This window comes from Malurus melanocephalus, unplaced genomic scaffold (genome assembly GCF_030028575.1).
Source record: "Malurus melanocephalus ecotype Western Australia unplaced genomic scaffold, MMel_1.1 scaffold_323, whole genome shotgun sequence".
NCBI classification, from domain to species: domain Eukaryota; kingdom Metazoa; phylum Chordata; class Aves; order Passeriformes; family Maluridae; genus Malurus; species Malurus melanocephalus.
This window is the reverse complement of record NW_026623555.1, coordinates 521,930-540,146: the sequence shown is the minus strand read 5'-3', so window position 1 is coordinate 540,146 and position 18,217 is coordinate 521,930. Positions and strand designations below refer to the sequence as shown.

Here is an 18,217-nt window from a genome sequence, read left to right as displayed (position 1 = left end):
TTTTTTTTTCATAGAGGAAAATAGTAACTATTATGAATAAAACTTCTAGATATAGTGAATATTATGGAATAAACAGAAGACCAAGAAGATCCATTTCTGCCATGGCATCTACTGCTGTTTTTGTAAAGGAGAACGAATTGAAAAGCATTTCTTTTAAAATGCTGTATCATGCTCAGTTGTATCTCATTTAGTCACGCAACTGCTCATCCATGTAAAAGCCACAACGCACAGCACACCTTGAAGAGTGTTTAATATGAAGTAAAAGCTCTGTTAACATTTAATCTTCTACTGCACACATAAATTTAAGAAAACAGCGAAGGAAGATGGGAGAGAACAAGGGAATTAGAGAATGAATACAAGCACTGTGTTCTGCTGTACAAAGRGCATCACTCATTTTCATTTCTTCTTTCTGATCAGGTTTTAAAAACAATTTCACAACCAACCACAGGTTCACTGGTCAGAAATTTCATTCAGAATTTGCTACTGACACAGATGTCAAACTATAACAAATGGTTTTCATCTATAAATAAAACAAATCTAAGTAATAYTAAAATGCATCTCATTAGGGGAAAAATAGTTCACTTGTGTAGTGAATCTACAGACAAACCTCTGTGTGTGAGTATAGTGAATGCTCCTCTACACTTCTATAAGATTAATGTGATCATCTCCACATGTCTACTCACATCACATTTKATCACACTCTATCACTCTCTGTATCACAAAATTTTAAATACTACCTCATTAATTCTGTGTAACAACTCATGGAGATAGCTAGTTGCCTCCCAGTTTGATTTTAAAAACGTCAACATCTGAGGTGCATAGCTGAAGGGGAAGAGTATCCGTCTGCSATTTCAAACTCAGAAAACTTCCAAAACTGTTAACAGCTACTGGKAATATTAAATGACTGGTACTGGCTTGTGATGTACTGGGAAAAGACAGTTTAGGAGAGAAAAGGGCAATAAACTGGAGCTAGCACTGGGAAGTTAAAGGACTCCCAGCCCAGAACAAATTAATTTCTGGTGCCTGCAGGGAAACCCAAAATGCCATCTGGCAGCAGGACACAAGCAGYGTGCTTATGTTGCAAACACACTGCTCAGGACCACTGCAGAACCAGCCATCAGGAAGAGACCCAAAGGGCCCATTTAGCCTAGTCTCCTACTCCAAAGCAGGATCAATTCTCTTTATRTCATTCCTGGCAAATATCTATCATGTTGTGAAAATTCTTCAAGCAAAATCCTATTCCAGGGCTTCAGTATCCTTACTGCAGGCCACATTTCTTTGAAAAGAAAATAATTCTCTTATCTGTACATAAGGTTTTTGAAAAGTTACCATGTTCCCAGGCAATCTTTGTTCCTGTTTTTTTGGCTTTTTTTTTTTTTTTTTTTTTTTTTTTTTTTTTTTTTTTTTTTCACTTAAGAGTCTGATGCACTAGAGATTTTCTTGGACATTAGGTTTTTGACTTTTTGAGCCAGTCTTCAGACTCACATTCTTGCATTGTGACCAAGGGAAGGGCAATAGTGACTTTGAGCCCACACAGTATTCCAGGATTTGCATAAAGAATTGTCCCCTAATGCATAATTAGGAGCTCATGCAAGTGCTGTAGGAGTTTAACAGCCACAAAGACATGACCAGTTAAATGTAAATGTTTTACAGTAAATAGATAATGCAATTCTGTACAGCAAGCAGTTAATGCAAACTAGGAAGAGAGGGGAATGCACCTCACAATGGTGCAGGTTTGGGGGTACAGAGAACCCCTGGACCTTGGCATACCAGCCTTGAATATCAGAGTTTCTTTCCTTATCCTACCCTCAGAGACTTAACATCATGGACATTCATATTGCAGGAGAACAAGCTTCTAAGCAAGCAAAGCTGAATTAAACCTGTAGCTTGTGTATTTCTAAGCACAGAATATTAGAAACAATTCTACTAATAAGTTGTAGAAGTTGTTTTTTTCATTTCATCCTCCTCTTTCTTTCTTCAGCAAGAAATGCACTTTGTACATGAGACAATTAAGCAATATACATTTAGTTATCAAGCATTTATAGCTTCTTACTCACCCACTGGAGACATTTCTGGGACACTGGCAACATAAGGCCCATCCAGAAACCTTGGCTCATTGTCATTAATATCCTGCACTTTGATGATGAACTCTGATTCAGGCTCTAGTGGTTTCTTGGTGTCAACATCCACAGCCTGAGCCCGGAGTGTGTAGAAAGGTTTTTCTTCTCGATCTAGGCTCCTTATGGCGTGAATGTCTCCTGTGGTCTCGTCAATGGTAAAAACTGTGCCAGCACCATCTCCTGAAAGGGTGTATTTAACTGTGCCAACCCCCTTGTCCAAGTCAGAATGAAGCTTGAGAAGAAAGAGAAAAAAAGGAGGACAAAAAACATTAATAGCTTTTTTTCTAGGCTAGGTGGCAACTTTTTTTTTTTTTTTTTTTTTTTTTTTTAACATAATAAAAGACATTGTAGGAACCAATTTCCTAAGTCCTTACCTGCCTCTAAGTTAGAAAAAATGTGGGTAGCAGGTTATGTAAGATTTTTACCCCTACCTAGTACAACACAGACAGCAGTTCAGTAACTAAAACTGCAATGAAGCAGGGCTTCACATTTGTTATGAAATGAAATTTAAGACCGAGGACATAAAATCACCCACAGCCACATCAAATAAATGTGAGATGACAAGAAAGAGTGTCAAAAGCTTTCACAGGCATTTGGCTTTCAGAGAACTAGAAGGGAAATATCTAATTTTTATTGCAAGAGCAAGAGCTTGATGGCATCCAAAGCTCAAAGTCAAACTTGGTTTAAAAAAATACATATATACCTCATAATTACAGCAAATGCTAAACAGAACTAAAAGTACTGCCTTTTACACAAATATGTGATCACTTGCCTTTGTCTTTCCTGAGATTAYCACGTTGCAGACTGTGAATCTGTGAGTTTCTTGCTTATTTTGAAAGACAGAGAACTCAGTCTTTTCTTTTTTAAACACCAATATACACATTTTTCAGGCTATTGCTATGATGCATCTCTAGCTACAATTTGAAAAAAAAAAATGTTTGACTTCAACTTTCTGGATGTTTTCCCCCCTTTAATCTGTGTCTATCCTACAATAATGTGGCCTTAAAATGCAGGAATTTTAAAAATCCAAACACAGTATGATGAACTTCTTTCTCAGATGCCTTTACCTGCTACATATGCTTCCTTTAAATACATCCTAAAGCTTTGAAAAGATACTCAAGGTTACATCACTGATGCTGAAATAGTTTTTAAAATATCTGCCCACTTTTCCCATGTAATGAGGATGAAAGAGACCTAATATAATGGACAGCAGTCAGAATGGAGTTTTCAAGAGTGAATTCCCTTAAGCTGAATAGTAAAGTGATTATGGATATAGACTTTATTTACATGATGTACTGCCCAAGGTGAAACACAATAGAGGAAACATGGGACATGAAAGGGGATTATGTAGAAAATGAATTACTCAGAAACTAAATGGTTTTGGTAATGGGGCAAGAAGCTAAGCTACAGAGAAAGATGTAAAGGCAATTATTAACATTTATAGCTATTGACTTGAAATTGAAAATAGGTCCTTGTGACTATGGAAGAGGTCATGGTTTGTGGCACAGAGCGAACATGAACATAGTCTCTTCTTTGTCTACTTTTTCATCTAATCATTTTTTGTCAGTGAATATAYTCAATTCTGATCTTTCATCTAATTGCCCCCCGCATGCGATTTTAAATTATCTCTCCAGTCCAAAGTAAAGCATTTTGCTTCTGAGGTGTTRAATATTTCCTTGCTTGCAAAATGGAAAGATAATGCAGTCTCAGATAATTAATGTCTATTTCTTCCTCATCATTTTAATTTACGTGGCTCAATACTTCCTGCTGCTTCATTATATTCTGCTCAGTAAAAACTTGGTATTTTCCTTCCATTATAATTTAGAGGCTGACAGACACACATTGAGAGAAAAAAAAAATCAAAATGATTATGAGAAAGCTTGAAGAAAAAAGTATTAGAACTTTTTAGAGGGAAACAGACAACTGCTTTAGTAGTTTGGGCTTCATAATGAAGATTACCTTGATCCATACTCTTGGAAGTAAGAATTTCACAGGGCAAAAGAATGTGGTTACAGAACAGGAATTTGTAGACAGGGAAGCATGACAAGATTACTGTCTCTACTCCCACCTCCTGTCATCGGATTTGGTACTAAAGCTGAGATGGTTGAATGTGTTTCTGATTGCCAACTGTAGGGTTTTTGTTCAACAAGTAACAAATCAGGCTGTGTTGCATGTCTTATCTGAGCCTTTGGATTATACCAGAGAGAAACAATTACAGTTGCTTTTCCTAGCTGGTGAAAAAAGCAGGAAAAAAGAAAAGGCTTCCAAGACGAAGACTGAAATACAAAGACAAGCCTAAACACAGGGTTTTTTTTTCCCCAATGTATTGGAGAAAAAGCTTTATAAGTGGCAGGATTAGCAATTCTGCAGTTTCAGATGTGCTCACTGGGCTTCACAAGCATCACTCAGTATAACCTAGGAACCATTCCACCTATTTGAGCAGAGATGCACTTCTCTGCATTAGCTGGGGTGTGTCACATCCTTTTTATTCACCAAATCGTGATAATCTGCTGGTTTTGATACAGGCTTCCTAGATGCCATTGYTTGGACAATGTGCAAATGCATGCTTATTTGTGACCCACACTGAGCTATGCAATTTGTGGGGCAAATCAATGTTACACAGTGTCTAATTACTGTAGAGGAATAGCTGGTTGATTTAAAATGAACTAAATTCTCCAACCAGAAAAGGAATGTAAAACGTAGATTCAAATGCAAGGATGAAGAGCAAGAAACTAGCATTAGCTGTACTTAYACAACAATAGAAAATAACCCTGACTTTCAGTGCCAGAAATTTTCCAGAAAGAAGTTTGGGCAAAAGAATAAGTGCTTGCTATTGTGTCTTGATTTATGCACTACAAGCTGTATTGCACTGGAAGAAAAACATTTATTTTGTTGTGCTGGAAAACATACAGGAGATTTGTGAGAGAATAGTTTTTTCCGACTCTCTGTCCACAGCAACTTTGGGTTTGTATTCCATTTCTCCTTCTTACTAGCACTTGTTTYCTAAATCTTGGTCTTCTGCTATTTCAGCAAAATTACATGGCAAKTGAAAAGTACACAAATCTTACCTACTTCCCACAATGTGTCTACATTCCAGAATCACCTGAATTTAMTGCAAAAAGGTTGTACAAATGACTGTATTCACACAGATTGTCTAAATTTTATGTTTTCCCTATAAATCATGAATATTAAAAATGCAGCAAARGCTTGGAAATGTGAGGGATTCGTTTCTACCTTTGTTGAAATCTATACTTCTATTCTCACTATCCAAGTAACACAGTTCAGCGTCAGATCTTTGGACAAATCTGACCCAAGTGTAAAACCAAAATTTTCTTGCAGAAATGTCTACTAGTGAAGAAAATCATGAACATTTCTCCATGATGACAGAAAAAACCATATCATTCCATTATTCTTGCTAATGTRTACAAACAATAACACATATGGCAAAGGAAAAGACTGATTAAAAAAAATAAAGTATGAATGATGAGATGGAGACCATTGTGAAATACATTGCATAAATYTATGCAGAAATTACAGCAGTGTTTTTGAATCTTATCCAGTACCAGATGCCAGACAGAGTCAGTCTACAAGTCCACGTGATCTAGCAATCTGCTTCAGCCTGTAACAAGCTGAAAGCTAGTTTGCTTCAGAGAGTAAGAAAAGTTGGTAACAACTCACTACTAGCACATCTGGGAGAAATTATTTATTCAGTTCTTCTGACAGTTATGTCCCTTTCCTGACGAGAAGTATGACTGTTTGTATTTTAGCAATAAATTAAATCCTTACTGCATCAATAACTCAGTGTTATCAGCTCTGTGTCACTTCAAGAATTCATACACCTGCACAAATAATTTGAAAACACATGAAAGATCAGGAATTGTATTAAGTAATGCACTTCAAGAATGGCTCTCAGCAGATTGAGCATTGCAGGAACATGGATGAGATGTATTTGTACCTCAGTGCCCCGTGGTGCTGATTTTCTCCTCAGTATCTTATTCATCCGATCCTTGATTGTTCACCTTCTCTTTTCTTGAATACCTCAGGGACTTCTATTAATACAATCATTTCAAAAGTCAAATATGTAAATTCACATACATTGGTAAAGAAATTGGAAGCAAAAGCAACTTAACAAATTGCAAGTTAATCTACTTTTAAAGAGAGGAAATTACTACATCCCCACAAATCCTGCAAGAACAAGAGCTATGATATCTGCTAGGATTGCTGTGTTCTTAATTTCGGAATGATACAAATATCGAAAAGTTGTTGTATGATCTGACAACTTCCCTTACTGCATTTTTTATCCACATAAAAAAAAATATAAATAAAAAAAAAAAAAAAACCAAAAAAAAAAATTATCCACATAAAATGAAAAAAAAAAAAAAAAAGGTAGAGAATGAAGTAAAAAGTTTTAAATGTCAAGGAATTCTTAACATCCTTACATTGATATATTCACCCTGTGATACAGGCTGAGATTTTAGCCAATTTCACAGGCTGAAAAATAAAAATCACTGTCCAATTTATTTGTTACTAGTAAATCAATTTAAATGCTATATTACAGTGCATATCTGGACTGAAAAAAATTGTAAATGTTGCAGGCTATTAACCATTCCTTGACTGCACAACAGTATTAGTTATCCATCCCACATCTGTATCTTTACATAATTTTTCTTTATGGAATATATTTTTAGACTTTAGTCCATTATTTCCTCTTCCTGCAGCTACTCCCAGGCATCACCATTTATTTCGTAGCCACCAGCTCCTCCCCCTGCCCTTTCTTGGGTGAGATGTGCAATTTTTTGAGTGTATTTGAGAAATCAGAACGTCCATTCAACTTCAGTATTACCTAAGACTGCAAACACAGAATGATGTCATGACCTGAGGAAAGGAAAAAAGGCCATTTTTGTACAATAAGCAAAGACACAAGCAGACCTATCTTGGCACATCTCTACTGCAAGTCTGTGTGCTGGAACAGGAACACCCATTACAGGAAAGGAGGGTACAAATGAGCCTGGAGACTTTCTATTTGGAAGACTACCTTCTTAAAATATGGTTATTCTKCATGTATTTTCTATTGGCAAGAATTCTGTGGTCTACACAGATTGCATAGCTTTTAAAAACTGATAATTAGCACCTAATGTACTGCTTTTACACAAATGTATTTATTCCTTCCCTCTAAAAATACATAAAACCTGAAAATTTTCCCAAGATGAAAAGGGCTGTGAGCGTGTCAGAGACTTTAATTCAGGACATTGAGAAATAAAAAAAACCAAAAAAACAAAAAAACAACAACAAAAAAAAAACAACAAAAAAAACCCAAACAAAACCAGTGTAATTGTTGCTGACTAGATTTTCTTTCTTTCACTCTCCATCACACACACACCTCTGCAGAGGACATTTAGGGAGAAGGTAAAGTCCGGTTACAACAAAGTCAACGYAAATGTTTCCTGATACTAAAAATTTTAAATTCCTAGGGTCTTATCCATAATAATTTAGAATGTATTAATCAAGCAAGACGGCAGACTAAAACTTGTGTTGAGAGGAGTTAGGACACTACTGCAAATGGGTCAGATGAATGACAAAAGATATGTGGAAATGAGGAGCAACTAAAATCACAGAATCATAGAATCCTTCAGGTCAAAAAAGACCTTTAAGATAGTTGAGTCCAATGCAAAATCATGAGGTAAAAGAAAGGTGAACAAAAGGAGAAAAKAATTATTTTTTTAAAGGTCATTTGGAAAAGGTTTTTTCCTTTCAAAGCTRAAAATTATTTGTAATAGAAAGAGGTGTCTTTCTGCTACATTTGTACAGATCTTTTATGAGAGACTCCCATCTGTGAGTAGACTTTCTTAGCACTATGAGAATTTCTAGTAATAATTAAAAATGTTAGTTTAACAATGTGTATGTGTGTGTGTGTGTGTTTAGATACATATACAAAAATTTTTAAAAAAAAAGAATTAGTAAACTGTGCATATCTTATCATCATGAGTAATTTTCTTTGTGTTACATTTCTATGTCTTTTTTTTATGTGTAGTAAAATATCTGATTCTAAGAATTRTCATTCTTCTTACTACTTTTTGTAAAAATAGTAATAGGCAATGTAGCTCTACATTTTGGAGTATCTTCCTGTTCAAATTAGATTATAATAAAATCTTATTCCAAAGGAATTAAGTAAAAAGAATTTCTAATTATTCTTGTTTAGCAAATAAAGCTGAGCTTTATTTCAATTAAAACACTGATTATTCAATTAAGTAAAACATTATTTTCTTCTGTCATGGGGATTTAAGCACACTAAGTTAGAACAGACTTTTCCAGTAATGATTGTGGTYGTCAGGCAGCAAGATGATGGCATATAAGTCAATACAATGGAATAAAAACAATGCCTGACCTGGTCAGTTCAGATGAATCTTCATCCCTATCAACATCAATCACTTGAGCAGTTAGGAATTGTTATTTWTCTAATTCCTGTCTAAATTAATATTTTTGTTGCATTATGTAGAATTTTATACCACTTGTAAAAATCACAGCAGCAAAAACCCCCAACATTGCTTTCATGAATTGTCATAACCATAAAAATTATTGGYCAATGAAAAAGTTATGTACTAGTAAAACATTTAAACAATATAAATTTCTCAATAATGCCTTAATATAATTTAATTATACAAGCAATTATTAATGTAAGTTACAAGTTGCATAGATTTCTGGTGATAATTCCTGCATCACCATTTAAGCTGGCGTTGATGCATATAGAAACACTGTGTTCTGATCCTCCCTCTCAAATGTTAATGCAATAATCAATATTAGAAGTAATTTTTAAAATTAAATTATCTTTAGTGATCTCTTATAACTCCATGTTACAATGTGATCTGTTTACAGAAGTTGATGGTGTAAGTTCACAGTTCACATTTCAACAGAAATGTTTTGCACAATGGTGACAGCTGATGGGATCATCARTTTGCTGAGGTTTCTAGGTATAATCAGTGAAAAGTGTCAACACAATCCCAGGTTCCAACAACAAATTCCATTGTTGGCCATTAGGCAGCAATAGGAGACAAAATTTGAGGAAATTYATCAATTTCCAATTTGTTCTTTATYCAGTMTAATATTATACATCATATTGAGGTAATATGAGCTACAATGGAGCATGCACCTGCTGACAGCTCAGAGGAATACGATTTTACCATAATGTTAAATTTTTATAATTTAGAATTTTTTAAAGTATTTAACAGGAACCAAGCAGGGGATTCAATCTGAAACCCTCATAATCCAAAGCCATTAATTCATCAGATAGGAAAAGTGAGGTTGTGCCATGTATCCTCAGATGCAGATGTGGCCTTTTCACTACTGTGCACSCAAAATCTGTGGTTAATAATCTTCTGGTTTGAAGGAGCCTTTGAAAGACATCACCTGTTACTAATGAATGCATCAGAGTTGGCACCAGTAGGGCTGGTTTGATCTACACCTCTGAAAGTGTCCTTTCCTGGTGCTCCCTCTGTACTCACACCTGGCTGGAGTCTCTGTGGCTAAGTCGGAGCATAATTTTCATGTCCAAGTTCAGACACGAGGGAAGGGAATTTGCCACAAMCAAGGCTCTCAGCCTTGGAAAAATCATCCCAGCTTTAGGCAGGAGATATTTGTATTCCTCTTCAAGACAATACTTATTTACTGATCCTGAAAACTAAATGAAGAAAAGATAGCATTACCATCAAATTCTAACTCTTGCTGTTTAATTGTGCAAGATCAGCAAAATGCTCAATGGCATTGCTGTAATCAATTAAAATGATAAGTATGAAAGGGTGGTAATCTTTTGAGGTAGTGTATGTGATTGCATTATTTCCTTTTTGACAGAGGAATCACTGTAAGAATACCAAACAGAGCTGCATCTCTCCAGATAATGCATCCCAACAGTAATACATTGCTTTGCACTGTGTTCCCTGCCATATCTCTTCTACGACATATATAAAGGATCAGTGCATGATAATATGAATCATGTTGTATGAATAAATATAATAAAAATAGACAATAGAGAGTTAGGAAGTCTTTGTGCAAAATTTGTTACATCTAACCCAAAATTTCTAAGACATCTGTTAGAGGAGAGTTTATATTTTCTAATGACTATCTACTTATATTTATGAAGACAGTGTCTCTGAAGATCACCAGATAACCATTGTTAGAAAGCTGAGAACAAGCAGGAACTTTATATTGCAAAGTGTGACTGAAATTAAGCTGTTGGCAAGGTTAGAAATTTTCATTCTAGAATGAGATGTTTATGCTTGCWAAGAGAAATGACAAAATCTGTTTTCTTTCTATGATGTGTGAATGTGATCCGTTTTCTGTAGAATTATCATGTCTAGACCTTCACGGGGGACAATAAACGTGAGGCAGCACACATTTCCACACCACAGCTGCAACTAGAAGAAATACAGCACCAGCTTCACAGTCATAAACATCTAAAGGCACAGTAGTCAAGAAGTAGTTATCTCCTATTGTCCCTAACACAGAAACCCTTGTTAAGGGCCACCTGACCTCCACAGTCACAGCARTGGTGCATGTGACCACACACAAAGGGAACCTCAAAATTGACTCCGGCTCCCTGACTCAGCTGTACAAAATATCCAGAGAAAGCTTCTCTGTAAAGCCAAGGGCTCACCASAGTTCCTAGAAGTATATCCTAATGGAGGTTCCCTAAACTATGTTTACTTCAGGAAGTTCCAACTCTATGACGTGCAGAGGCATGAAAGGACACAGGTTGCATTAYCCATTTTCTAACTATGCTGAATTTTTTTCTGTGTCAAAKTTAGTAATWATAATAACAACATCACTGACAAATACACAACTTTTATGTACTTCAAACAGGCACCCTGTTGCAAGCCAAAAATGACAGGTTCTTGTAGTTAGAACGTAAAAAGAAAGACTAGAGTCATAGCAAATGCAACCCTGGAAATGCATGATGAACAAGTAGAAGTTTAAAGCCTTTGCATTTGGAAAGGAAAAAGATTTTAAACTGATTACAAAAGTTTATGCTTAACTTTTTACTGATTGGAACCTTATTTAGCAAAACAACTTCTAATTTCTTATCTATAGCTGTGTGCACTTCARCTCCAGCTGGAACTTGGAAGGGAGTAAAGGCCTACTAAATTCTGCTGGTGCTGGTGATGCTTTCTTCATTTTTATCTTTCCCTTAATATATATTTTTTGTTTTTTTACAACATTTGTCTTTATTGACTGCATAGAAAATCAATCTAAAAACTCCCTTCCTCATGTATTTAAATTATATGTTAAGTTAAATACAAAAAAAAACTTGTTCCATAAATCACACTTGCTGTAAAGCCCTGTCAGTTAGGGTGTCTCTTTTTGTTTSATAATGATATACTAGAACAGGTAGGGAATGACAGAGTAGAAAGATTTTACCTCGATCTGTCTATCACTGTGACAAGGCATACTATCATAAACTGTTAGACCAGTTCTCTTTTACAAACAGGAAAAAAAAAAAACAAACAAAAAACAAAAACTTAGTTATATCATAGAGGTGAAAAATATACATATTAACTCATCTTTTAGAGGAATCATTTGAAGGCATTTGCAGGAACAGAATTTTATGAGTGAAATACAATGTCTTCTGAATTTTTAATCTCTTTGTCTTAAGTCAGCCCTAAAATACTCAGGCAAACATGCACACTACAAGACACCAAAAAAAGAAAAGTAAAATAATCCAGAAATAATGAACAAATAATGCTTCATATGCAAGAGATATGGCAATAGAAGGCACAGCAAAGAAACTTAAAGAGTTCTTCCGCACCATATGCATCAATTCCAAGAAAGCACAACTACATGAATGATGTTCCAACTACAAGATTTCCTCAGAACAATATTTTTAAWGGCTGTATTATCACATAGCAGTTTTGATTTTCCTCAGGTTCCAGAAGCAGTGTAGGAAAGGGTTTTGTTGTACATATTTCTTTCATTTTAGAGAAGAAGTACAGGTAAGTGACATGCTGCATAGTTTGAATTTTTCGCTAGCTTGTAACACAGGATGGTTGGTTGTTTTTTTTTTGAGGTTTGAGGTTTTGCAAAAATAAGTAAACATTCTGTTTCAGTAGGGTCTTTTAACTAATCAACATTTGTATAGGACAAAAGTAGTTTCTTAAGACACAGGTAAATCATCAGACAAAATTTGTTCTTCTGACTTGGTTTATTTAAAACAAGCAGCATTTACATGGCACTATGCMGAACTGAACCAAAGCCCAAAAATTCTGTATATATTTTAATTTATGGATATATTAGTATTTTGCATATCATTAAGCTACACTCTGTAAGAATATTGGTATGCCTTCTTTTTAATAAAAATATCACACCTATGTGCCAACAAGCAAAAGAAAAGTATCTTMCACAGCTCAAGGCTAAATCATTTCTGCTCAAATGGAGCAGTTTAATTATCAATCTGAATATCATTGTCTCTGCTGGATTTTCCCAATTTAATTTCAAGAAAAATGTGTTAAGTTTACATGCAGCTATACACCAGCATAGCATTCACTAGCAAGATTTACTCATGTTTTAATGGATAGAGAAAGACCTTCCTAAGAATTGGCAGCGAATACAATACAATAGATAAAGAAATTAGAAAGCTTTATAATTTGGAACGGAAATTATTGTGCAGCTGCTGTAAGGTCTCTGTTTTCTATAGCTGTGGCTGTACTTATGTTTTATACTGATRAGATGGAAGAACAGCCACCTCTGCTGCTGCTCTTGGGGATGGAGAAGGAAGAGAAGAGCAAAGAGTCATTTTACCCCAGAGACAAGAGGGTGGGAAGGTTATTTCTACAGAGAACTTGGAAGAAGCAGAAAGTGAGGTAGAAAACCAGTGTCTGGATCTGTTTATATTCYATCTCTTTTCTGACAGAACTGCCCYATGAAACAACAGAGATGTTAATTTGTTCCTAACCTTTCTGCATATGGTTCTTCTAGAAGTCCCGGGGAAATTAATTTGCAGGGACAAGATCTCTCCAGGTTCCAGGGAAGTGTAACTGTGTCCATAAAGCCTAAATCRTGGACTTGAGAAACTCTATGGCAAAACTCCCATTGTCTCCAATTTTGTTCAGTAATAATTAGGGCCCTGCAAGAACTAGCAGAGTACTCTCCTGCAGAGTATTAGCAGGGTTCTCTCCTGCAGAATAAGAGCAAATATTTTCTTTTGTTTAAGCTCACACACTTAGGGAAATCCTTTCACCATTAGATTTTACCATACTAAAGATGTCAAAATGGGAACAACAGAAGTCTTTCATTATGTGGAAAGTATTGACCATCTCTCTCTCTTCCCCYATCCCCACTCTTTCATTTTCCAGAACCTCAAATAATAATATTTGATTGCTTCAAAATTAGGGGGTGGGAAAAACATGATCAAAAAAATACTTTGGCATTTAACAATAACCTTAATCAGACAGAAATTACTGTGAAATTCTTTCACTGGTGCAGTAGTTAGTTGTGATGTGGCAGAGCTTTTAGGAATATTTGTGGAAGTCAGGCATCTTTCACTGACAAATGTTGCAGCTATTGGTAGCTAAATTCACCTGCATTTGCAGCAGCTGATAATTATGATCAAGGAATTGATATTCACAAAGGGAACCCATTTTAGCAATTTCCCTAAAAATATTCCTYTGGTGTGATAAATGGCACACTCCCTTTTTGAACATAAGAACAGACTTATCTATTAAATAATAATATATTCACTGGCTGTAGACCTTCTGAGCATCAAGCATCATCTTTCCTTTGCTGTCTGCTTTTAAGTTTTGACAGATTTCATCATCTYATGACACTTGCTCCAAATGTAGAAACGAGGACTGAGAGAAGTGTTTGTGCATCTTCAAAAAGACTATGTAAATATTTTTACTCACTGAATAATAGAAAATCTCTGTATTGAATAAGGCACTTTAAGAGAATATACAACCCAGTGGCATTAATTTTGATTATGCATGAAAGACAAACGTACAGAAACTACTTATTTGTTGATGAGAATGCAGAACAATGGCACCTATTTCTAMTTAGATCAGATCAAATGAAATGACATCCCTTTGTTAATGAAGCTTTCACTCTAACAATATTTGCACCATAAATTGAACTAAATTTAACACTAAGGGAGAATGTAGTCTAATTTACATGGGAAGAGAAATTCATTACTGTATCCAGTTCAGAGGGTTAAAAAAAATAGAGAGCACCATCCAAATCAAAGAAGGTGATCACACTTATTTATTAATGAATTTGCCAAAAAAATAGTAAGACAAAAAAACAGTAATTATTTCTCTTGTTCACACTTTTTTTTTAGGGGAAAATACTCAAGATAAACAAATTACCAAATCTGTTGAAAGCTAGTGTTTCTAATCCCATTAAAAATTGAATAAACAAATTGAATTAAAATATTTATTTTCAATGCAAAGTTACTTGTTAGAAAATCTCATTTCTTTCAAGGATATCTGACAATGGTTGGTCTTCTGCAGTATTAATTTAATGAATCAGGAAGGGTTCAATGTGAAAACCGCCTTATAAGCATATTCATTTGTAAGTGCTTGCAGTAATTGAAGAGTAATAGCAATAWACACTAGCACTGTAGCACTGAGGCAAGTTGTGTTTCCCTATTTCATTCAGGAGGCAAGATCTAACTACTAAACTCTGATCACAGTGTGTGACTGACTACAGGAGCACAGCAGGTACAGCCTCTGCAAAGACAGTCTGCAAGCTCTCCACCGAAAGCCATGCAAGGATGTTTCTGTAGCAATGCACTTTGTTTATGTAGGGRCAATAACATGGAATTGCCAAACTCCACATCCACAGCAGGACACAGGTCTATTTATAACAGCAACGTGCCCCATAGAGCTGGTTCTATTAAAGGAGCAATGTCTTTGCGTAATTGAGTCTTTTTAACTCAATAAGTTGAAAAAAAAAGGTTTTATGCACAGAGCTTTGCACCTTTCTACCCTGAACTTCCACAGCTGCATAGGGAAATAGCCAKCCTTGTTGAGCTGCTATGAAATCCAATTTAGAGTTACATCCTTTACTCTACAACTAAGTTTTGTTCAGAGGCTGGATTAACAGAATGGGAAGAATACGACATTCACTTGTAGTGAGCCTTTTTAAGCTTTCAGAATAGATTCATCTCTTGTTGGCATCCAGCTGGCCTTGTTTTGAGTGCTGCAMAATTTTCTTTGAAAAATCATATAGCACAGACAGGAAAAAAAATTAAGCAAAACCAAGCTTTTGATTTACTATATGTGTGCCTCAAATGTGCATATTTTTCATCTTAATGATACATTTTCTGGAAACATGAATTGGTGTTGTGGGATGCCAAACACCTGTCACAAAGAAATTTCATGCTATAAAATCATGAACAAACTATGTCCCAACACGCTTACAGCCTTATCAGGATAATRTTCTTCTGTAAGAATTCAACTGAATACTAAATTTTCTATAAATATTCTTTTGAAATTCATAAAATTAGTAAGACACCTCAATAAAGATTCTGAAATTCATAAATACATCAAGATTTCTTTGMTACTTTGTTCAGTAACTTAATAACCATGTTAGACTGGGCTCAKCTTGATTATTAAGCCATTATAATATCAATCTCCCATAAAATAAAAATAATCTTGGAATTATTTTGTTTTAAATAATACTTTTAAGTAGTGGTGCTTCCATTACTGGAACATCTGGTGCCTAGAGGAATGCTAACTTTCTTCATATTTTGAAATACCAGCTGCAGCTAGTAGCAGTGTAGCATTTCTGACTTCTTGAAGCATGCATTTTGTGAACTGGGTTCACAAAGCATTGTGGACCCCTGGAAACAATTTTGGGGCTTATGTAACTCCTTTGTTATCAGCACCATGTGACTGACCATCAAATATGGGATTCCTTGGKATTTTTTCTTTTTCCAGTAAGAACWCAAATCTTTATCCCTGTAAAGACAAACATACACAAGTTCATTCTTAAGTGTGAGATGAATGTGAAATGAAAACTGTATCTTAGAAGAAAAAGCAATGGAACAATCTGAATATTTCTCTTCAATATATGAATTGATTTGATGGTGATTAACTTCTCTCTCAAAAAAAAAATCTGATGCATGTTCTCTGTACTTGAGAAAGTTTGCCCTCAAAAGGCACTTTTTTTTCACTTTCTAGAAGGAACAATAAGAAATATTTTTGGAAGACAGAAAAAAAAAATACAGAGCAGTTCTTCAACTTGCCTGTGATCTGTGAATGTCATGACTTTGATAGGCAGATATATATTTCAGCCAGGCTGGGCTGTAYAAAGCACAAGGAGAGAAACATGTCTGCCTGCAAAGAGGGTATAAAAGAGAGGTTGTGTATCTCAGCTGGAGGATATTTYGCCCCATGAGTGCAGTGTGACTTTCTAGCACACATCCCTCCTCATCACAGCAGCAAAGACGCTCCAGAATCATTAAGGGAAGGTTGTAAGGTTCTTCCAGATGACATCCCAAAAGGACAAGTAAAACACTGTTTTCCCAGCATTATTGACTACATTTTTTTTTGGCTGATCCTGCTGCTGCACCTACYTCTGTCCCACAGGAGAGGGATGTGTGCCAGTGCCATGCCAGGGGAGAAGATACAAGCTCTTTCTCTACTTAGTAGGCAAGAACTCCTAYGTTTCCTGGCTGAGCAGTACTGCCAGCTGTGAAAAGAATGGAAAAGCACTTTTCCCTGTGGACAGACAAAATAATAAACTAGTCACAGCAACAGCAAATTAGCAGCACATATCAGCACTGCAGGGTGTGTATAGGATTTGTGTAGCGACACACTGCCAGAGTCCCAGAGGTATTACGGGCTTTGACAAAGGAAAGTTAATGATGTTCAGGTTCTACAAACCCATGTTCATTTAAGAACTACAGATGATAACTTTACATCCATTTCCAGAACAGACAAAGAGATGGAAGGGTACAAAGAAGCCCAATGGTACAATTTGTAAACAGAATTCAGTGGGAGTGTAATGGCAGTACTCAATCGTTCAGCTGCCTTCCAGYACAATAGTTGCAGATGACTGCTAAGTTTGCTTTTCATTCAAGCCATAGAACCTCAAAGGTCAGARAAATGAAGCAAAACAGTCTAATTTTATAGAATTTCAGCAAGGAACACTTAAGGATCTATTGATCTTGGTGAATCCAGCTGTGTTAGCAAGAGAGAGTGATAGAGAACAGAGAAACATCAACTCTACAGAAAATACCAACTAAAGCCAACTTGTTCTCCTTCCACATGAAACTGGGTTAGTTAGATTATGGTTTAAGGTCAAAACCACTAAAGGTCAAGTTTGAAACCAGAGGATCTATGAGAAAAAAAATCTGGATCATTTACAAGCTCAAAAGTAAATAATCAAATGAAGTTTCCTCATTTGCAGGTTTTACAYACAAACATACACCCACAAATTGTCCATATGTTTGTTTTAGAGTAGTTCTTTTCCTGGTTAACTTGGAAGAGAAAAATTCAAAAAAAAAAAGGAAGGAAAAAAAGAAGACTGTGATCAAAGGTGTAAATCATATGCATTACTAATGGATGTTGCAAAACAGCTAGCAAATGTTTCCAAAAGAAAGGGCAAATGAATTTTACAWAGCCAAGTATTTTAAAAATACACATTTTATGAGAACCTTAAAGGAAAAAAAACAGATGGCATTTTAAACTGTGTTCTACAGACAAGATTTCTCTATCACAGATTGTGAATTATGTATACACTCTTTCTCATGTCTTCCACATATAAAAATGTTTTAAAATATTAATTTATGTAGTTTAGAAAATATTACAATGAGTATTTTCAGAAGCACATATWCAGAAGTACTAGTCTTCAGAGAAATAAAAAATAATGATAATGGCATAAACCAGTATTTAGAAAATTGCTTCCCTTCTTCATAACACCTTTTATTATCTTTTCACTCCAAAATTTTTATCTTAAAAAATTCGGTTCTCAGTTGGATTATTTCATTTTTCTTTCCATTTAATAAAAAGAACTCAACTATGCTTCATTTAATCTTTCATTATTGCAGTGAAAAAATCTATTTARATAGACCATCTATTATTAACTAAGTATAACAACAAATAATTTTTCAT

At 35.2% G+C, this 18,217-nt stretch overlaps 1 protein-coding gene across 3 annotated transcripts in view; it reads right to left on the bottom strand.

The window, feature by feature from the left end:
• The window catches only part of CDH12 (cadherin 12), a 152,291-nt gene that overhangs the window by 118,136 nt on the left and 15,938 nt on the right, over positions 1-18,217 (bottom strand). For all 3 annotated transcript variants that reach the window (XM_057377742.1, XM_057377743.1, XM_057377744.1), the window contains exon 2: positions 2,058-2,352. In XM_057377742.1, coding sequence (XP_057233725.1) covers positions 2,058-2,352 — 295 coding nt within the window. The remainder of the gene's footprint in view (positions 1-2,057; positions 2,353-18,217) is intronic.